General features: G+C 36.1%; 3 protein-coding genes across 4 annotated transcripts; 1 reads left to right on the top strand and 2 right to left on the bottom strand.

Annotated features, from left to right (window-relative positions):
• The first annotated feature begins 1,550 nt into the window (after positions 1-1,550).
• On the top strand, positions 1,551-5,111 carry LOC147477674 (PPDK regulatory protein). The gene is made up of 4 exons (XM_086582124.1): positions 1,551-2,081; positions 3,650-4,289; positions 4,504-4,612; positions 4,802-5,111. Exons 1-3 carry the CDS (start codon positions 1,602-1,604, stop codon positions 4,605-4,607), a joined length of 1,224 nt encoding a protein of 407 aa, XP_086438250.1. The 5' UTR covers positions 1,551-1,601; the 3' UTR covers positions 4,608-4,612; positions 4,802-5,111.
• A 1,550-nt stretch (positions 5,112-6,661) lies between these two features.
• On the bottom strand, positions 6,662-10,744 carry LOC147477673 (uncharacterized). Of its 2 annotated transcripts, none has more exons than XM_086582126.1 (6): positions 10,507-10,744; positions 10,179-10,210; positions 9,803-9,985; positions 9,230-9,329; positions 8,057-8,276; positions 6,662-7,210 (listed from the first exon to the last, which is right to left on the bottom strand). In XM_086582126.1, exons 2-6 carry the CDS (start codon positions 10,197-10,199, stop codon positions 7,120-7,122), a joined length of 615 nt encoding a protein of 204 aa, XP_086438252.1. In that variant the 5' UTR covers positions 10,200-10,210; positions 10,507-10,744; the 3' UTR covers positions 6,662-7,119. The 2 variants fall into 2 exon arrangements, with proteins under 2 accessions (XP_086438252.1, XP_086438253.1); XM_086582127.1 differs by having other exon boundaries at positions 10,329-10,736.
• Positions 10,745-11,197: 453 nt separating this feature from the next.
• On the bottom strand, positions 11,198-11,638 carry LOC147477672 (uncharacterized). The gene has a single exon (XM_086586055.1). It carries the CDS (start codon positions 11,636-11,638, stop codon positions 11,198-11,200), a length of 441 nt encoding a protein of 146 aa, XP_086442181.1.
• Between the last annotated feature and the right edge of the window lie 10,720 nt (positions 11,639-22,358).

The following is a 22,358-nucleotide window of genomic DNA, read 5'->3' as shown; positions in this document are numbered from 1 at the left end:
GTGGTTACATCCATATTAACTTGTAACATCAATATGAACTGCTTATTCTCAAATGAGAAAACACAACCATGACTGCACTTACCAAAATTGAAAAGAACTAATATATATAATGATCTAATGAATTCACAAGCATAAGTTGCAATGCATCTCATTCCGTGGAAAATCTTATCTGATTCTGGACACTCACTGAATTAAGTTGATCTACTAGTAAATAACCGATAACACTTGAACTTGGAGGACAAGAGCAAATGACTTGTCACCATAGATTTCATTTATTGCATAGTTAGCATGTTTATTTGGCTCTATATATATTAACAATTAACGTTTAGACATAGCTTTCAGAACTGAAAATGTTTAAACAACAAAGTCAGTCAAGCTAACGATTATGGATATCAAGGAACATGGTATAATTCATCTACTCATGCATACTCTATATAACTCATTGATATTTAAGTACTTCATGCAGATCGATTATAAATTAATTATATGGTCTACTTTGTACTGTGCACCACCTAAATGGATGTCTAACATTGCACACCTAAAAAGCATCTTCCTTTGCTTAACTTTCCAAAACACAAAAGTAATACTTCCACACCCAACTCAGATTCAACCGCAACACTCATTCGACAAATGAATTGATTCACACTTGAGTATTCTAACATTTACATCTTTAAAGTGATCAATCTCAAACAAATTCAAATACAAAGCTCAATTGAATGCAAATACAATGTCAATTTGATAAAATGCAATGTCAATTTGATAAAATGCAAATTGATGAAAATTGGATAACGTGGAATAACTTTTCCATGATCCCTCCGCCTACTTCTTCCTTCGTCTTCTCTAATTTTGACACACACAAGAAAAAACAAGAGTGAGTGGTGGAGAAAGCATTATCTATTGATAAATTAATTTGGGGAAGAGATGAAGAAGTGGAGGAGAAGGATTTATTCTCGAAATGGAATGAGTGAGAACTTTTCCATGAAAATCAGACAATGGTCTCCGTCTTGTCTTCTTCTTTGTTTGTTCTTCTCTATCTTCTATTTTCTTCTTTCATACTCTTATTTGTCTTTGTGTTCTTTAATGTTAAATTTTTTGGATCTAAAATCTTGTGAGATTTTAACCGAACTAAATAGCTACCATTTTAAATTGTTGATTAGAATAGAAGAAATTTCAAAGTGGGGGACTTAAAAAAATCTTTGATTTTTTTGTATTTAAAAACTAAAAAAAAGATGAGGTAGTTGGGTCAATGACCTTATCCTGCAACTTTTAATGTTTATCGGACCCCTTTAAATCATAACTAAAATAAAACAGGACATTTAAAAACTAAAAAGTGGGCTTTTATCCTGCAGTAATTGGACCCTTTAAATTCAAAATATCTTTTAGGCTAATTCAATTCTTTTAGATTTCTAGGTTTTAAACCAGTTTTATCTAAATAAAAATCTGCCAAGACTTGCAACCACTATGGGCCTAGTTTTCGAAAGACCAATCTACCTTGTTTGGGCTTGACCCATCAAACTTGATCCATTTCTCTCATTTGATCTTCAGAAAATCACAACTGTTTTTTAACACCAAAAAATCTCCAAAATTCCATTAAACAGAAAATGCGTTCTTTCCCACTCTCTCCACTTCCCACTCTCACAATCTCATCATCAAATTCTGAACCCAAATCCAAACCCAAACCCAAATCACTAAACCCAATTACCCAACGCACCCAAACCATTCCCGAACCTGATGCCGAACCTCGGGTGCGGAAACTCAAAGGCAGTTCCAAACTAAACCGTTGGTCCAGGGCCCGAACCGTCCGGTCCGGTCGAAGATTAGAGCGTAGACCGGTTCAACAAACTCAGACCACTGACGTAATTTATCCGTTTCAAGTCGGGGACAGTAAGTCGGTCGCGTATAATTCGGGAGAGAGAAGTGAGAACGAAGATGACGTAGAAATAACGACACCTAAGGAAATTTATATGGTATCTGATGGAACTGGATGGACAGCTGAACATTCTGTTAATGCAGCGTTGGGACAGTTTGAGCATTGTTTGATTGATCGGGGGTGTTCTGTAAATACACATTTGTTTTCTGGGGTAAGTTTGTCTTTACATTCTTTGTCAAAAATATCTATGCATCTTCTTTTATTATGTTCTTTGACTTGTCTTTCTGAAACTTGTTTGTCAAGTTTGTTAAAGTTTATGATTAAAAGAACCTTAGTTTGAAATAGTATACACACGTGTCCATGCAACTCATTACAAAATTGACGAAAATAAAATAAAATAATAGATTATAAGATTCATATTAAAAATAAAAATCTTCAATTTCACATATAAGAGTGTAGATTGATTTCCTTCGAAATACATAAATAATATATACCAATTTGCGAGTAAGAGATGATTAATGGACAAATAGTTAAGAACTTAATGAATAAAATAATGAAAATGGGTGAAACATGAAATGGCAATATGTGTGAGGGAGAGAGAGACCTTGAGAAAATCGGTTAATATGTCTTTACTTAAGTGGAGAAGAAGTGGGAAAGGCATATAGAATGTGGAGATGCTAGCATATAATCTGGGATTTTCTATTCTCTTTGATTCTTTCCAATTTCGAGATGCAAATGTTGTAGTGGACTATTGGAATAAATTTTCTTAAAACCAATTCACTCCCTAAATTTAGTACAGCAGAAACCAAATTGACTCCTAGTGTACTTTTCTGTATTTTTTTCTTCAAAAAATATAGTAATATCAAATACAGGTAAGGAGAAATAAGAAAATTTCGAGGCTTTCTAAATTTGAGGCTTAGGCGGCCGCCTAAGTTGCCTAATGGATGAGCCAGCACAAGCCTAGATGTGGCCTTAGGCGACAAGCCATGTGAGGGCTTCTTTTTTTTCTTAGAAAATTGACAAAAAAAAAAATAATAATAAATTAATAAATTCATATTAAAAATGAAAAACCCTCAATTTCACATAGAAGAGTGAAGCCAATTTGCGAATTTGAGATGATCAATGGACAAATGGTTGAGAACTTAATGAGTAAAATAATGAAACATGAAAGGGCGGTGTGTGAGAGAGAGACCTTGAGAAGGAGAGAAAATCGGTTAATATGTGTTTAAAATGTCTTTAATTAAGTGGAGAATAACTGGGAAAGGTGCCATATAATATGGAGATTCTAGCATATAACGTGGACTTTTCTATTCTCTTTTATTATTTCCAATTTAGAAATCTAACTAAATGAGGACTCTACCACAAAAATTAAGATAAATACGCCACTTATAACCATTGGATTTGCCATGTAACTTCGAGATGCAAACTTTGTAGTGGACTATAGGAATAAGTTTTCTTAAAACAAATTCACTCCCGAAATTTAGTGCCTCGGGGAGAAACCAAATTGACTCCTAGTATCTTTTTTTTTGAGTTCTTTTTCTTCAAAACACATGGTAATACCAAACATATGTAAGGATAAATAAGGGAATTTTGAGGCCTTCTAAATTTGAGGCTTTAGGCGGCCGCCTAAGTGGCCTAATGGATGAGCGGCACTGAGAAAGCTTTATGGGGTTGTTGTTGTGAGTTTTCTGATAAGCAATTTTTTCCTTATTTTATTGTGCCAGTTGTTTTCCTTGAACAATTTGTAGAGATGGTGTCATCTTTCTCCATTCCTTTCAGATTGATGACGTGGAACGTTTAATGGAGATCATCAAACAAGCAGCCAAAGAAGGTGCAATGCTCATCTACACTTTGGCTGATTTCTACTTGGCAGAATCGGCTAAGAAAGCATGCGAGCTGTGGGGTGTTCCATCGACTGATATACTAAGCCCCATTACAGAAGCCATTGCTTCCCATATTGGCGTCTCTCCCTCTGGACTTCCCCGTGGTGCTCCAGGACGTAAAATTCCTCTTGGTGAAGAATACTTCAGCCGGATTGAAGCAATTGAGTTCACCATCAAGCAAGACGATGGAGCTCTGCCACAAAACTTGTACAAGGCTGACATTGTACTTGTTGGAGTGTCTCGAACAGGAAAGACACCGTTATCAATTTATTTGGCACAAAAAGGTTATAAAGTGGCAAATGTTCCAATTGTGATGGGTGTAGATTTGCCAAAGACACTATTTCACATAGATCCAGAGAAGATTTTTGGATTAACAATTAACCCTGTGGTTCTGCAAACAATTAGAAGATCTAGAGCTAAGAGTCTAGGTTTTAGCAGTGACATGAAGGGTACTTATTCCGAGATGGATCATGTGAGGAAGGAGTTGGGGATTGCTGCCAGAATTTACGCGCACAACCCTGTTTGGCCAGTAATAGGTATGTCAACTAATTTTCGTACTCTAATATATGTGCACTCATCTTTTACTTATTTCAATCATCTTTGTATTGAGAAGAACACTGCTCTATAGAATCTAAGAAGTTCATTTGCTACATTAGTGGTGTTGACACAGCTAGTCTTCTTCGATAGAACAAGGAGATAGAATGGAACTATTTGTCGATCTTGATGACATTCCCGCTATCTGTGTTGCAGAAGTGACAGGAAAAGCAATTGAAGAAACCGCAGCAGTGGTATTGAGGCTTTACCATGACAAGAAGCAAAAGTGTCTAATGCCTCGAATCTCGAAACGCTATTAATCCATGTAAGTTAAACCATGTGTGCTAAATACGGTTCTGGTGCTTAGACATAAATGAGCTCACCTTGAATGGACATGATTTAAGCCTTGTAGCATCACGTGGTGGACAATATGATCACCATAGAACTATGTTTTGTCTCTTCATACGTTACTTTGTTCTATATATAATGCATCATAGCTCTACGTTTGATGTAGGTATGATTCTCCCACTTAGTGCATAAAGGGGGAGTCGTCTAAGCATTTGCGACCATCCCAATCTTTTCTTCCACCATGAAAAGCACCTCGTTTGGTGATTACATCAGACATTGGTTTATCTCCTCTATCAGAGGTATAGTTTCTATCCCTTTAGCACAGTACTGCACATGTTCGTATCCACAGTACAGGGGTAAAGCATTTGTAATTTGTTATTGTGTAGCCGTGTAGCACAATATAGAACCATGCAAGCATATGTACATACGAAACAAAAATAGAAAGAAAGAATATGAAAATTCACAGTTTATCAAAATCTGTCTGCATGTTAACTATTATCTCATACAGTATTTACCTTAACTTCTGTTTTGCGAAATCAGAGTACTTTGATTGTAAAATCTTAATTCAATCGGATCCTATTTGGATAAATCAATCATCAATGAATAATAGAAGATATGGCCCTTTAGGAGTAATGAATGAGCTGAAATTTCGACAAGTGAATATTCTTTTGGACTTTTTCATCAACTACACGCGCTGAAGATGAGTTCCTTGGGACCTCTAAGTGAAGCACCATATGTCCAACACTGAGAAAATAACAATCCAATGTGGCTATTGTTTCAATAAAATAACTGCATGCAAGTCATACATTGAAACTCTTATTTGTGTTTAACTTAGTAATACATTCGTGCAACACAAGTTCAGGACTGCAATATGCTCGGATGAGTAGAACTGCATTTATACAGCCATCATCCTCTGGATCATTTGTAACTTGAGAAGTTTCCCTCGCACAACTTTCCCTCCAGGAGTAACAGAACCAAGTTCAGTCACGTCATTCCTTTATTCGATTATTTTAAGGTTAAAAGTGCATTTGGATTCATGGCGCTCTACATGCGCCTTTGCAAAGTGCAAGCCTTCGTACTTTTGGAGCGTTTCCTGTAAAACTTCGAACAAAGCTGACTCTGGTGACCACGTCTTCTGTTGTTTATTTTTAACTTTACCCGTTCCACAGCCATAGGCAGCACCTTTTGCATAAGAACTGCATAAGAACGTCCTCTTTGCCAGCTTTCTCTTCAGCTTCTGTTTATATTGGGGAGAACCTTTGTTTCAAGGTCTAGAAGATGAGCAGGAATTGCCCTTCATGAAATTCATCATGCACCTTGCGCCTACTTGTTGATTCCTCCTCGTTCATAGCAACATTTAGAATTTCTTGCTCTAACATTTTAACTGTCGTCGTCAATAACAATCTGAATCCGTCTTCTTGGATTTTAGATATCCCAACTATTTTCTTTCGCACATCTAGGCCTTGCTTGTTATGATATCAAGAGAATCGACCCGATCCGATATTAAAGTAAAAAAAATTGTCCTTTTGGACACCCTTTATTATGATGTTGTTGTGGGTGTTCCAAGAACGATGCTATCACAAAGTAATCACTTGGAAAGATTAATCTAAGCAGAAAACGGAAATTGTGCCGAAATCTGAACAGACCGGCCTATTGATATGCTGAACATCGACAATTGATGAGAAGGGCATGTAATAACTAAAAACAATTATTTAAACCTTTCGAATCATTGCTACAAGGATCAGCAACCATTCCTTCATCACATATTATTATTTTCCTCCACTCTTGAATCCACTCCTCTAGTCCTCTCATTGTACTTTTCTCTTTTCCTGTCGTGGAACAACAATTCGAACCTTCAAATGTTATTTAAGTTTTTGTTAGTAAGCTGGACTTAGAATCCAGGTTACAATAATGTAAGGGCACTTCAACCAACTTGATGAATGATAAAGATGTATAAGAAAAGCGGCTGGTGGAGCCGTGGAGGGTGTTTGGACGGCAAAAAGAATGATAAAAAAGCAGTAGAAGATAACTAAAGAAAGCATGCTAACTGCTCCTTGTCCATAAGGGCATGTCTTAAGAATTATACAGAAAAGGTAAAGAAAGCACGCTACCAGTCTACCACCCACTAAGTAGATGTGGTGACTCTCCTAACATATTTACATTCTCTCTTACTCTCTCTCACACACACAACACTGGAAGACAGCCTTGTCCTCACCTCATGGTCCTCACTCCTCACCCACCGTATGGATGTATATAGAACGTGATAAAGATGGATGGATGTATTTAGGCTGTATACAAAAGACAGTTTGTAAAACTTGGTCATCTTCCCTTCCTCCACTTTGCTACACAATCTTAGTTGTCAAATTAGCCAGGAACACAATATCAAAAAGATACTTCTCGGACATCATCACATCAGTCTCTGTCTGTCAGTTTTTGTCAAGATCTGAATTTCTCTTCTTTGTGGGAATGTTTGAGGTTGGGCTGCTACTGGTACTGGGCATGAGTAGTGCTGTCCCCACTGAATTTAGTGATGGAAAGTGTAAAGTATATAAGTAGTAATGTTCCCACGCTTGACCTGCAAAAGGCACAAAGGCACACCATTGCAAATTTAATTTCTCATATAATAACAACAAGCTTCCTCTGATTCGGTGAATAAAACATCCACGCCCACACCCACGCCACCCATGCGTGTCAACAAAAAAAATTCCTCTGTTCCGTGTGAAGAAATATAAAACGTACACAAGATAATCAACATTGGATCGTTCCAATTTAGTATTCAAGACTGAAGCTTAATTACAAGTTTAGGACGACTCATTATAAAACAAGGTTCCATGGTGATCTTCATGTGTCAGTTCCCAATACTACATTCTCCTACGTGTGCCTAACGTAGTAATGTATCTTCCAAATTCTGTTTCAATTATTCCCTGAACTAACTTGGCTTCACCTGATTAATTTTAGTGGTGGACATAACAATACTTAAAGGTGGAGGAACTGCAGCTACTAGACCAAGTTCAAAACCCGAATGCTGCAAAAAGTCTTTTAGAGTAATTTTTCGTCATTGGCAAGATGGAGCTCTGATGTTGATAATAATTTGGAGCTCATAAACTATGTCTGCACAGTTCAATCAGAACACATAGAAGTTGTAAACAATGTCACGGTTATGCTTTTAGGCTGTCGTTTGGTCACCTATCTATCTCTCACTGAACAAACTGTTGGAGGTTATTAAAAAAATGCAAACATAGTTTGCAGCATAAGTTTTCCCAGATTCTAAATAAATTATAATAGCAGAGGTGGTATCAGAGAGCTTCTGGCCGAGTGGCCGGATTATGTTACTGGCCAACATTTAGTATCCCTTTCGAGATTGGAAAGCTTTTAAGGAAGGAAACACGAAGGTAAGGCGGGAGAAGAATAATAAACTTACAAGGTGGCAAAGTAGAAAAGAACCCGCCTAGGATCAATGATACTTGCAGAAGTTCGCTGCTTGAAAGATCTTCTGCAGTTGAATCGGTTTTCAGCAGTAATTGTGATGGCCTGTTGTGGCTGCTTGCTGAGTTCTTTTGACCCTGAGCTCATCACAGGGGCTGGGGTGGACTTATCAGGATTGCATCCACCAGTAGACAAAGTACCAGCAGTTTTGCTCCCTATGTTACAAATTTAATATCCATCACTATAAAAGTACAAATTTCAAAATTATGTCTAATCAATAAATAAATTATTACAACTTTAAAGCAAACTATTTCGAGTAACTAGTAATTTGGAGTCGATATGATTAGTCTGGTATACTGGTGTGAAACAAGGAAATCATTAGCCACGACAGCAGTGCACCATGCATCCATATTTATGGATTGAGTAAGTTACTGTTCCATTAGTAATTGACACACTAAATTTTTTATTTTGTTTGCCAATCAAGTATCTATACATTAATCATCATGAGTTATTAGAGCAGTTCTAGTCCATTGTATGTTTCAAATGAAATGAACTTCTCTGCAGGCAACAATTAATTCACAAAAAGTCACGATGACCATCAACGGTTCCATAAGCACATTAATCCTAACAACAAACTCGTTGTGATCCATCGCTGTTAACGTAATATTAAATACCAATATGTCCCTCATCCCCCAAATCTATGGGGAGAAATATATCTGCAAATGAAGGGTACAGGACGTACAAGTTTTTGATCAACTTCAATTTGAGGTTGAGGTGACGACGACGCATACTAGAATACAATTGGATTATATTCAATGATTCCGTTGTTTTTTGGACTGCAGTTAAACAACTTGAGCCTCTTTTGATTATATGCTCGCGTGAGGCGTGAGCAGTGAGCTAGGCTTATCTGATTAGTACTTCTCATAATCCATAGTTCTGGATGGACCCCAAGTGGACAATATAGTGTTTCAGACTAATTAACAATCTCTATCTAAACAAAGACGTTTGTCCAAATTTGTTTAATCTGTCTGACTAGATACATTCATCCATAACAATGATGAATTTACCAACCAAATCAGGTGGAGACACAAATTAAAAACAAAACTGTATTTGTTGTTCTGGTGGTTCAAAATAACAAAATGAAAAAATGGGTAGCAAGTAAACATACCATCTGATGATCCATCTGTAACCCCACTAGAAGCTAAAGTAGTCTTGTTCCTTTCTGCCCTTTGAGACCCTTTCCTAGAAAGATTTCTCTGCAACTTTACCTCCATAAAACAAAAAGAAAAAAACATAGGAAACACCCTCATATCAGTAAACAGAATAATCACAAGTCTTAAAGTGTCTCCACTCTTCAAAATAAACATTAAAAACCTAAAACCGTATTCTTTCTTCATAATTATGATATAGAACTCTCTTTTGCTTTCCATCTAAATCAAACAAAAACACTTTCTTCTTGTACTTTTTCCATAATTGTGATTCTAAACTTGCTTTTCTAACAGAGCAAAACAGAACAATGATCAGATAATGAAAAAAGTATAATGGAAAATGAAAATTTCGTAAAAAGACTACTTCGACGCTTACTAGAGTCGATGTGTTTCTAAACAGACAAAATCAATCTATGAATAACATAGTTTGATTGGACATAAGTACATAACTACCAATTCATATGTTGAAAACGTCGAACTGAATCGTGGTAAAATTTATATTATAAAATTAAAAAAGGAACTAAAATGCTTACAGAAATCCTAGAGTTTGAAGAGATTTCTTGCACAGTGTCTTGAGACAAGTTTTCAATATCAACAATAAAACTATCAGACATCTCTGTTGTATCCAAAGAACTTTCTTCTTGATCACAAACTGCAATATTTTTCATGCCCATATCTCCAAATTCAGTTTCTTTCCTAGGAGAAGAATCACCAACCTGAAAAACCAAGAAAGAGAAGAAAACCATAAAGTGAAACAGAAGAGTCAGTTGAACAAACTTATACCAAACCCCAAGTTGAAACTTGAAACCATTTCAATAAATGCAACAACTACAAAACCCAATGAAGCAGTTAACCATATGAAACAGTTTTTCAAGCAAAGAAAACCAAATTCAAAGTATAACTACTCACCAACTTTGGAGTTTCCGCCATGTTTTAAATTCCTGTTGCATGAAGAAAAAGAAGAAGTTCAACAACGTAAGCATTTGGTAACTTAGCTTTCTTTAACTAGAATCAATATTAAACAAAACAATAAAGTAGACTTTTTTGAGTACTTTCTACCTTTTTTTCTTCTTTGGCAGTTCTGTAGTTAAAAAATTTTAGACTTTAAAGCATTCTTCTAAACTCAAATCAAAATTCTTGTGTTCTGAACATTTTTGAAACGTTTGAAGATAAATGATACATAGGCTGTGTTAGTTTTTGTTTTAGTAGTTGAATGTGTATGAAACTATGAACTGACCTGTCTGACTTGTAACTGCTACTCTTGTTATGAGGAAATTAAATAACTACTTTGAGTTTTGTTGTTTTTCTCAATGAATGGAAACTCCAATATATAGTTTTTTTTTTCTGTCTTGTTGAAGAGAAGAATTCAAGAAAAATAAGTTTGAGAAAGGAAAGAAGAAAGAAATTGATAGAAAACTGTAGGAACAGTTAGGTCCCTAAGGCAGTTATATATATATATATACTTATATATTGGCGAGGGAAGCAAAGCAAACGTGCTATGGTTATGGTTATGGTGGGGTTATTTTGTTGCATGTTGTATTTGGGAGTATGGTTAGTGCTTATATTATCAACAAAAGCCCACACCTATTTGTGGTCCTACATTGGGCCTGATATAATAGTTTTGACAAAAAATTTGTGTTCTCTTGGTGATCTGAGCTGTTGAAGGAGATGTAACTGAATTGCTTAATTTGGAGACAATCTACATACCTTCCATTTGCAGTAGAATTGGTTGATGCTTAAATGTTTTTTTGTTTCTTTTTGATGTTTTACCACGACTTGATCAGTTGGTCTTATGACCAAACTAGCTAAATAGTCAACCACACTACATACCAACCGATCAATTGTAATTAAAAGTTAAAAGAATTAGTTGATGCTTAAAGTTTTTTTTTAGAACATAGTTTAGGGTTGAGGCAGACCCTTACCTGCCATTAAAATCTCATGAAAATTTTTCCTTCTTTATCCTCTTTGGCATACATAGTGAGTTTCTCATCCAATGGAGATATAAAGAAAATACATCTCTCACCATTAAACATACTGGCTAGGTAGTCAGCTACCCTATTTGTTTCTCTGTAAACATATATGTATGAAATACATAATCGCTGTGTTAGCCCTTTAATAGCTAGGATTGTATTCATATAGTACCAAGGTGGTGGTTTTGTTCCCTTTAAAATATTGATGGCACTCTGAGAGTCAGATGCTGCCACAATTTCCTTTTTCCCAAGCAATGTGCAACCTTGCAAACCATAAAGAATCCCTTGGAGTTCCTGGTATAATACGGATCTCATACCCCCTTCTCCAGTGTAGGCGAGTAAGATTTCTCCATCTGCATCTCGTATTGCCCCACCAATACCTGTTGTTGAGTCATTCATAGCCCCATCATAGTTTAGTTTGACTGCATTTCCCGTTGGGTTGATCCATGAGCATGGAGTGGGCTCTTTTCTCTTGAAATTTACTCAAATTCCTACCCTCTCCAAGAAGATTCTTCCCTTGATCGTGTCTTGAACATCTTTAACCTGACTTTGTAAGTAAATTTTCATTTCCTTAATCAGATTCTCTTTCACTATGCTGCTGGGTTTGCTTGTGTTCTCGAATCTTTTATGGTTCCTTTCATTCCACAGGTGACAAACAGTTGCACACACATAAGTTTTCAAGATCTCAGCTTCTATATCATTTCTTGCACTTAGTTTCATCAGTAACATCCATTCTCTATTTGAATCTCCCTGTAATCGAATCCCCGGTAAGCTTTTGACACCTGTCCAGACTTCTCTGCTATATGGGCATTCAAAGAAGAGGTGTTTGGAGTTGATGCTTAAAGTTGATGCAAGTGAAATTGTGAAAAGTTAAAAAGAATTATTTTGAATAGTGTGTTTTTCTGATTGATGAGTAGCTATTGATGAATCAACTTAAGTCTCTTGTGTCAACCAGCCACATCTCTGATGTCATCCTTGAGATGACTGTATGTTTATTATGGAATCATTAGAGATTTGACAGTTGCATAAAAGACTTACTAATGAATTTCTCATCATCTCGAATCAGCGGGACATGGTCAGTCCGTACATCTTGTTAAAGTGGATTGTATAAAAAACAAGGCCCAAAATATTGCTGATATATCCGATATATATCATTTTTTTATACACCGATATCGATATATCCGATATATATCTATCGAATATTGAACCTTTTTTCTCGATATATATCGGAATTTCTGATATAATGATATATATCGACCGATATATACAATATATCTAATATAAATTGTTGGCTTTGACCGATATATTGACGATATTTCTGATATAATCGTTGATATTTTCGATATAATCAACATACAAAACAAAATTTTGACTGGTCAACAAAAAAAGAAATATCTTATATATCGGATATGTTTTTAGATATATTGAAATATTCACCGAATTCGATATTTTGGGCCTTGATAAAAAATGTGATCTGAAATATGGTTTAGGTTCAGAATATGACACTTCTTATAGAAATGTGGTCCGCACCGAAGTTAAAATCTCAATGAGAATGGATGTCGACCTATGATTTCTACATTATGGAAAGATTTCTATCACTGCGTCCACGGATTGCAACTTTACTTACAAATGATAAAATGATCACTGCTAGGGAGGATTATATTTTGTATTTTTGTGTGTTCATCTAATAAATAGCTAGTACACTATCAGAATTTTGTATCTTCTAAAATGACTACTTGTGTAATTTGAATGCACACAAATCAGATCACCTTGGCCCATCCATAAAAAGCCACGTACACCTTTGTGGGGAGATTAGATTTTTCTTGTAACATCAGGGCTTTAAAAAGACAAAGTTATTATCGGCAAAGAGAACGTATTTGGTCATCCATTAGTCCCCTTCTGTAATAGATAAAATTTTAACCAAGTTATAATAGGGTTTTTATAAATGCGTCACTTATTTTACCAAGAGTTGTCCACACCCACCCAAAATAAAACCAAACGGATCCTAAGACAAAATGGAACACACTTGAAAATTGAATAGGCACCACTTAAGATTTTAATTTTTTTATAAAAAAAAATTGTTTAATTTTGATTAGTTTGGTTTTATCTTACGTTCCATTAAATCAATGTGCCTTTTCAATATTGACAAAATTCAAAATTTTAATCATTTTCTATAAAATTGAACGAATGAGCATATTCAAATACACGATTGAATAATTTCATTAAATGTTTTGCTTTGATTTCAACTGTAATAATGTAGAGAAAAGATTATGGATTTGATTCGTAAATTATTATGAGACTTATTTGTTTTCATGTACGTTGGGATTCCTCCAAATTTTGATAAATTTTGCATTTAAAAAATAAAATAAATAAATCAATGAGTATCTTCAATTAGTGATAAGTTTTATAAATTTTTCTTGTTTGATTTTGAATATTATAAAATTTCGTAAAAAAAAAAACTTATGTTTTAATTATTAATAAATTATTTTAAAATATTATTCTTTTTAGTCCTAATTCCAGGACTCGTGTTTTGCGGTTAGTGTGTGATTCCACTCATTTAGTAGTTCATAAGTTCCATGGAGAGCGGAGAAAAGAGATGTTTTTTATTGTGTTCAAACGTTATAAAATATAAGAACACAACTGAGAAAGAATGATGAAAATGGTATAAATGGCGTGATGATCCTAACTTTAATTGCAATCTTACATACTTTTCACAATTGCGATTTATAAAGAGGTTTCACGTTTGAGGCTCTTTCCTAAGTTGTTTTTCTAGTCACGTTTATGGACCACCCCGGCTTAGGCCATCTGCAATGGAGACAAGATTTGGCTGACTTTAAGTTGATGGCTCATTGGTTTAAATTTCAAGATGTCAAATTGGTTGAAATTTTGACGCGCTGAAAAATCAAATCTTCGTGCGACTCGAAATTGGCATTGTATTGCATATCAAATGTGCAATCGGTTCCACAGAGGCTTCCAACCATGTGGCGTGTATGAAATTGCATGATCATCATCTCAGTAATGGCGTTTCGTTACTCCCATATTTATCGAGAGAGAAATAAAATTGTAGTTGTACTTGCGCCAACAATGGATTTTGCTGTAATTTGGACTTTTCTCGCCCTTTAGCATCGAACTTCAACTTTTCTCATTTTCATTTTAATATTTGTATATTCTTCTTTCAGTAGTTATTAGTAGTTCTTTATATGGATACCCATATTAGGCTGGGTGCAATAGCTCTCCATTTCCTCAAAAGTGGAGAGAGTGGCTGTGATTTTTGTCTCTTATCTCCATAATAGTCTCCATATATAGAGAGTAATATTGAGGAATAGAGAGTGCATTCCACGCAAGTTGAAATGGCGTGATTTGTAAAAACCCAAACGGCGCCACTTGAAGTGGCGTGGAATGCATTTTTCAATTTCATACCGCGCCATTTGAAGTGGCGTGGTTTGTAAAATCCCAAATGGCGCCACTTGAAATGACGTGGAATACATTTTTTTTTTTTAATTCCACGCCGGTCGAGGTGGCGTAAAATAATCCGAACCATTAGACACCAAAATTGACTCCCCATCCTCAAAACACTGTTTTTGGTGGAATAGAGATAAAGGGTGAGGCACCATTGGACTCAACCTTATTAGTTGCAATTAGTGTTATCTCTCTCTATTTTTAAAAATATTAGTGATACCCCCCCCCCCCTCCAGTTGCAAGATCCAACGGGCTGCTAGATCTTACAAATTGGGAGGGGGTATCCCTGATATTTTTGAAATGGTGGGGAGGGGGCATAACACTTACTAGCCCCTTTTATTTTAATTTATTAATGAACTGGTATAGTCAGCTAAACCCCCTCTTTTATCATGTACTTGACACTTTCGGTTTCTTAGCACATCAGTATTACAGAAAGTTATGAACAATAACGTAATAACAACTGGTTCTAACGAGTTTATATTTAGGATGATAAGATTTGCCATTCAGAAAGAACTTGCGGTGCAGCTTATTGCATATTTATCTTAATTATTTGTAAAACTCGTTATCAATAAAATTCTCACTTAGTAAAATAATATATATATATATAAATTATAAACTTTAGAAAATGTCGTATGTTGAAATCTCAGGTGTGTCTTGTACTGAAACTCAAAAATACTTAGCATACTCCATAAAAAGTCCTTGCCGCAACCCTTGAACTCTATTAAGGCAATAGAGTTATAGTTTATAAAAGTCTGTGTAATCTGTTAGGCTCAGAGATCTCTCACTATGATTGATATTGTTCCCACTAGGTTTCAATGCTTGTTGTTTACAAATATCCACACTTTATACTTAGTAGCTACTGTTATGAATATACAACTTAATTGTACTTACTCTTTACCAATTACCAAACTATACAAATATTTTGTCTTGTAAGTGTCTTGTATTTCTTAATTAAATCCGAGCCTAATGTAGATACACTATGTCTTTAAGACAGATTTTTCCCCTCACGGTGCTTGAAGGTTGATGGAAAACTGTCTCTTAAGATAGAATGGATTTCTTTCGATAGAAAGCTAGTACTTTAATTCTATAGAATCAGCGAACACAACATAGTATTTGACTAAGAACAGAGGGAGAAGAGAAAGATCAGAACTCTATGTGATCTGGTGTGTCTTTCTCTCCAAATTCATCAACTATTTATAGGTGAGTGGTGCCTCTTCGAAACAACACAGTGACTATTTGGGAAAAAGTAAGCAACTCTTTGAAAAGTCACATGTTTCGAAAAGACACACCATTTCGGCATAAAGCACTGTTTCGAACCAGTGTCTATTTCGAAATGTCACACCTTTTCGGCATGATGCACTGTTTCGAACCAGTGCACATTTCGAAAGGTCGCACCTTTTATGCATAATGCACTGTTTCGAACTAGTGCATCCTTTTGAAAAGGTTTTTCTCACTTTACGTACTGTTTCAAGATAAACCCATTTCATCTCAAGTGGGGTAACTTGGGAGACAAATTACTCATTCATATCTCAATACATTTGTGCAAAGCAAATCTATTTTTCTAACAATCCCCCACTTGAATGAAAATTTGGCTTCTTCTATAAAAAAAATCGGATTTCTATTCTTTTACAAATGAAAAGACACTGCATCAGGTCAAGTAGCATAGGAGGCCTTGAACTTGCCTTAGTGAAAGACGGTCGAATTTAATTGGACGATCAGTAAACTTCAATTAATGTCTTTGAACTGTCAGCCGTTTGTATAAACCTAGATAATCATCTTCATGCAGTACCTTCTCGAATACTGTTGTTCTCACGTTTGTATTCATTTTGGCCTTGAACACTTCTTGGTTTCAGAGAGTACTTTTGAGATATTTGCCTTAAAATTCTCATAGAAGTGGCCCCACTTCACACTCACATAGGCGATTTCTATAAAGAGTATCCTGCAATATTCCACTTGGATAACATAACTTTCCAAGATATAGTAAATTATTAAAAGCTTGACTTATCCTGGTTCTTGCGGCAGATATGCACTGTCTTATATAGGAATGGGTTAGAGTATAATATTACTCTCCAGTGCTAATTGAGTCACAAACATAATTCAATTGGCCCATTGAACCTAGATCTTGGGATCTCTAGTCAACTAGGTTGGTTTTTCCATTATGAGGACTCTTGGTTGATTGTCTCAAAGGTTTTAAGCCCATTCTCCTTGATAATCTTTCCACTTGTTCTCTTGTTAAACCTTTTGTAAGCGGATCTGCAATATTATCTTTTGACCTTACATAGTCGATTGAGATAACTCCATTTGAGAGCAATTGTCTAACGGTGTTATGTCTACGACGTATGTGTCGAGACTTCCCGTTATACATACTACTCTGTGCTCTGCCAATAGCAGATTGGCTGTCACAGTGTATACACACTACTAGCACAGATTTAGCCTAGTTTGGAATATCCTCTAAGAAATTTTGAAGCCACTCTGCTTCTTCTCCAGCCTTGTCCAATGCAATGAATTTTTATTCCATAGTGGACCTCGTTATGCACGTTTGTTTTGAGGATTTCCAAGAAACAGCTGCATCTCCAAGTGTAAAGACATATCCACTTGTGGACTTTGAGTCTTTAGTGTCAGATGTCCAATTAGCATCGCAATACCCTTCTAGAACGGCTGGATATCTTATATAGTACAGACCAAAATTCTGAGTATACTTTAAGTATCCCAAAACTCTCAGTATGGTAGTTGTCACACCCCGAATTTCGACAGAATTCGGAAAAACATTATTTGTCCCCGACTCTTCGATCTCCGAGGTGTGACGCACTCTCCACTTCCAAAAGCCCATAAACAGTTTAAAATATGCGGATAATTAAAACCAATAAAAATTTTAACTTAAACAAAGTCCTCTTCATTATAAAACAATTTACAAATGAAAATGCAAATAATATTATCTCAACTGAAAATCTATATCACCTCGAGGAAAACAAAACACAACCTCGAGATCTGATGCTAACGAAAACCACAAGCAAGACCAATCTTCTTCATCACTAAACCTGTCAAAACTTATCAACTATGTTCATTGAATGAACACACCCGATAAACAAACATGCAAATCGGGTTGACATTATAAAATCTTTGGTGTGAGTAGCCCTAAAATACAACATATAATTATACATATATATACCCCACCATGCGGCAGTTAGTTCCTCCACCGAGGCCTTTAACTTTCAACGACTAATATAACATCCTTATGTACAATAATTAAAGGCGGTAGTTCAATCGAGAGCCCTTTAACTTTCCACTAACCACACAACAAACTATACACATAATAAATAAAGGCGGTAGTTCCTCCATCGAAGCCTTAGGTTCAACTAAACAAATAATCAACCAAGCATATTACCATAATTAGATTATTTCGGACTTTCTTTGCGTGTCCCTAAAATCACGCGTCGTATCTATGTCTTACCTAGTTTCCCTCGGCTACCACAATCGCAACCCAACCCGAACATGTACATCCACATGCCTCTCTTACATAATGAGCCACTCGATGCGTAACCACCTGGCGGGATGCCGCGACACCGTAAATCCTCACACGGAAGCCAAATCTATGTAAGCACCGCCACTATTCGGCATAAAATATTATGCATCATCGTTCTATTTTCGCGAACGGAATAATCAAAGTTAACCATTCTATTAAACGCCACGGGGAGGAGGCCATTCAGGCCGTTTCGAAAACGAAGCGCCGGAAGAAAGGGCGCCCGTAGCCATTCGGATTAACTCGAACGCCCGGAAGGGCACCGAAGGCCATTCAGATTAATCAAACGCCGGGAGGGCCAATCACATGAGTTGTGGTAGTCGGGTTCTAGGATTTTCGTTATGTAATTTATTCAGGTGTCATACGTTAATGACTCATAAACATTCCACTATATCACGTCGCGTCAATTACCTTATTGCACTAAGCCATAATATTTAGAAACATCTCAATTATATCTCATAACCACTTTCATTCTTTCACGTGCCAATATATTATTGCACTACACCACATTCCCGTGGGCAAATATTCACCGATACTATATTAGCATCTCACATATAAAATAATGGAGTGTATATACATTTCTCCAAGATATTGCATTAATATAACTATCCCAGCATATTATATCATGTCACAATGCTTCAACGTATCGCATACATCTTTATTATAGCGTAACGATAGGAATATAATGTCTCCTAACATCTCAATATCGTCACGTGTCAAAATCTGTAACATCAATCGATGTCAAATCTTTCTTAGATAATGACCACCAAATTATACAAGCTTCCACAAAGATTTTATTACTATATGTGTCCATATAATATACACATAAAAGCGTGAAGACAATTAAACAATCCACAGTCCACAATCAAAGCCCAATATGCTTTACACACTACTCACGTCAAATCTAAATTAGATAATTTACCAACCAAGTTATACAATATCCGACAGTATTTTATTACTATATATATCCATATAAACAAACATATGAAAAACTGGAAAAGTCAACATCCACAGTCAACGGTCAACAGTCAAAGTCAACGGTCAAAGGTCAACACCTCATGGTCAAGGTCAAACTCAACATGCCATGGTCAAAGTCAAACTGTCATCGCCAAAGTCAAAGGTGAAAGTCAACCGTCCATGGTCAAAGGTCAAAGTCAATCGTCCATGGTCAAAGTCAACAGGTCCTGGTCAAAGTCAAACTGTCATGGTCAAAGTCAAAGGTGAAATTCAAACTGTCATGGTCAAAGTCAACAGGTCCTGGTCAAAGTCAACCGGTCCTGGTCAAAGTCAAAACCCTTTTCAAGTCAAACTGTCGTTTTAAATGTTCGACATGTTGAGTCATAGCCATGGTTCATGGCTAAGGTCGAAAAGTCGCGTGGCTCATGGGCTCATGACCAAAGGTAATGGTTCGGACCCAACAAAGAACCCAAACCTTAGAACCTAAGTCTAAACGATGAAAGACCCATGTAGATCTATTTTAAGTCCAATGGGATCGTCCATGTAATATTAAAAGCGGGCCCAAAAGGCTTAAAGTTAAACCGGTCCACAAATACAAATGAAACGGACCCATAGGCTAATATTAGAACCGGTCCAAAACACAAATGATCTGACCCATCAATTTAATTTACCTGGTCGGTCCACAAATCTTAATTAAATTGATCCAAAATTTCAAACCAAATAGGAAAAGGGCCCACCCACTTAAAGAAATCGCCCAAGACAAAACAAGACTAGGGCCCAAGAACTGAATCTAAACCGTCCAAAACTAAAACAAAAGAACTCGCCCAAGCAAACAAAACAAGGTCGACCCATATAGCAAGTGGATTCGCCCAAGGCCCAACCACAAACTCACGGTTGCATCTTCTTCCCCAAATTTTCCTCCACCACCACCAAAAATCCGCCACCACTAATCCTAATCACCTACCCATTCCAACCTATCGGTTTTACTCATAAATAAAACCCTCTAACATTAATTAACGCCAAAGCCTCAATTCCTTAGATCTAACCTTCCCCAAAACTAGATCTAGAAACTCGCCGACCTCCATTAAAGCTTGTTCAAACGCTCCCCACTTCACAACACTCCGGTCCATCACTACAAACCATTCAATCCATTCAAATACCCAAACAAAATCCAAACAACAAAGTTTAATAAAAAAAAACGATTTCTTGTTTTTACGCCATTGCCACTGTTCAAAGCTTTAACAGCCCTCATTCCATCGTCAAAACCGAAACCCCTCACTTCCCAATCACCAAACAACCCACAACAAAAAAAACACAGTTCAAACACCGGCGCCATTAGCGCCTCCAAGCTCCACTGCCCCCACTCGACCCTCATCAGTCCACCACCAAACTCCAACAACAAATATAGAAAGTTCAACCCGTCAAAAACACGATTTCGATACTGTTTTGGGCGACGCCATTGATGCTCTGTCGAAGCTTCGACAGTTTACCCAATTTTAACACAGTTTCGACAGTTTAATATAAATCCGAATTTAATAAAATTTAATAACACAAATAGCACGAATTCCAATACAACAGGATAATGAGCGATTAATAAAACGAAACAATATCGCCCGATGTGTGTAAAAACTACAAATCCGTGAAATAGCAAAATAGCTACTCACTGAGGAAGCAAAATTTCGGCGAATCCTCCTAGCCGATTCGTCATCTCAACGCCTCCAAAGAAACCCGAAACTCTTTTGCCCTCCATTTTTAATATATTATTATTTTTATGAACCCTATTTTCTAGAAAAAGTGTTTATATACTTGGGTCCGAAACCCAAGCCCAACACCGACTTGGGCCCAAAAACCAGGCCCACGTATCCCGAGTCCAATCCGACGAATTTTGAAAATAATTAATTAAATTAATTAATAAATAATTAGAAAAATACGTATTTAAAAATATGGGCGTTACAGTAGTCCAATGATCTCTGCCAAGATTACTCGTATATCGATTTAGCTTTCTCACAGAGTATGCTATGTCAGGCCTTGTACAGTTCATGACATACATTAAACTGCCAAGTATACGAGAGTATTCTAGTTGAGATATCCTATCTCCAGTATTTTTGGCTAAATGAAGATTTACATCAACTGGTGACTTTTTTGGTGTGATGTTATATTTCTTGAACTTTTCAAAAATCGTCTCAATATAGTGAGATTGTGATAGAACAAGTCCATCCTCCATCCTAGAGATCTTAATTCCTAGGATAACATCAGCAACACCTAAATCTTTCATGTCAAACTTACTAGACAACATTTGTTTAGTAGATTTTATGACATCCATATTACTACCCAAAATTAGCATATCATCTACATAGAGACAAACAATGACACATCCCTTTTGGTGCTTTTGACATAGACACACTTGTCACACTTGATTATTTTGAAACCGTTTGACAACATTGTATTTTCAAATTTCTCATGCCATTGCTTAGGTGCTTGCTTTAATCCATATAAGGATTTAACAAGCTTGCAAACTTTTCTTTCTTGTCCAAGAGCAATAAACCTTTCGGATTGTTCCATGTATATTTCTTCATCTAACTCACCATTCAATAATGTCGTCTTTACATCCATTTGATGTATCTCAAATTCATATATTGATACTATTACTATTAGCATCTTTATGGAAGTTATTCTTGTAACTGGAGAGTAAGTGTTAAAATAATCTAATCCTTCCTTTTGTCTAAAGCCTTTGACTACAAGTCTAGCTTTATACTTGTCAATTGATCCATCAATCTTAAATTTCTTTGTGAATATCCACTTATATCCCAAAGTCTTGGAACCTGGTGGTAAATCCACCAATTCCCATGTATGATTTTGCATTATGGATTCAATCTCGCTATTTATTACTTCTTTCCAATAAGTAGCTTCTGGAGATGACATTGCCTCCTTGAACGTTTGAGGATTATTTTCCAACAAGTATGTTAGAAAATTAGGTCCAAAATACGTTGACGTCCTTGACCTTTTGCTACGTCTAGGTTCCTCCTCAATTTCGCTTTGTGTAGGATGGTTACTAGTTGTAGCGTCTAAAGTTCTCTTTGTTGAACTTGGCTCTATACACATGTTATACGGAAACATATTTTCAAAGAATGAAACATTCCTTGACTCAATAATCGTATTAACATGTATATCTTGAATCTCTGA

The sequence above is a fragment of the Coptis chinensis genome, chromosome 9, assembly GCF_015680905.1.
Source record: "Coptis chinensis isolate HL-2020 chromosome 9, ASM1568090v1, whole genome shotgun sequence".
Taxonomy (NCBI): Eukaryota; Viridiplantae; Streptophyta; class Magnoliopsida; order Ranunculales; family Ranunculaceae; genus Coptis; species Coptis chinensis.
The sequence above is the reverse complement of the archived record's forward strand: the minus strand, read 5'-3'. Positions and strand labels throughout refer to the sequence as shown.

Excerpts from the sequence above, each read along its gene's own strand:
- LOC147477674 (XM_086582124.1), top strand. The coding sequence starts at position 1,602 with ATGCGTTCTTTCCCACTCTCTCCACTTCCCACTCTCACAATCTCATCA. Across the intron at positions 2,082-3,649 it reads ATACACATTTGTTTTCTGGG|ATTGATGACGTGGAACGTTT; the intron begins GTAAGTTTGTCT and ends CATTCCTTTCAG. Across the intron at positions 4,290-4,503 it reads CCCTGTTTGGCCAGTAATAG|AAGTGACAGGAAAAGCAATT; the intron begins GTATGTCAACTA and ends TCTGTGTTGCAG.
- LOC147477673 (XM_086582126.1), bottom strand. The coding sequence starts at position 10,199 with ATGGCGGAAACTCCAAAGTTG. Across the intron at positions 9,986-10,178 it reads TGGCGGAAACTCCAAAGTTG|GTTGGTGATTCTTCTCCTAG; the intron begins GTGAGTAGTTAT and ends TTGGTTTTTCAG. Across the intron at positions 8,277-9,229 it reads TACAGATGGATCATCAGATG|GGAGCAAAACTGCTGGTACT; the intron begins GTATGTTTACTT and ends TTTGTAACATAG.
- LOC147477672 (XM_086586055.1), bottom strand. The coding sequence starts at position 11,638 with ATGAATGACTCAACAACAGGTATTGGTGGGGCAATACGAGATGCAGAT.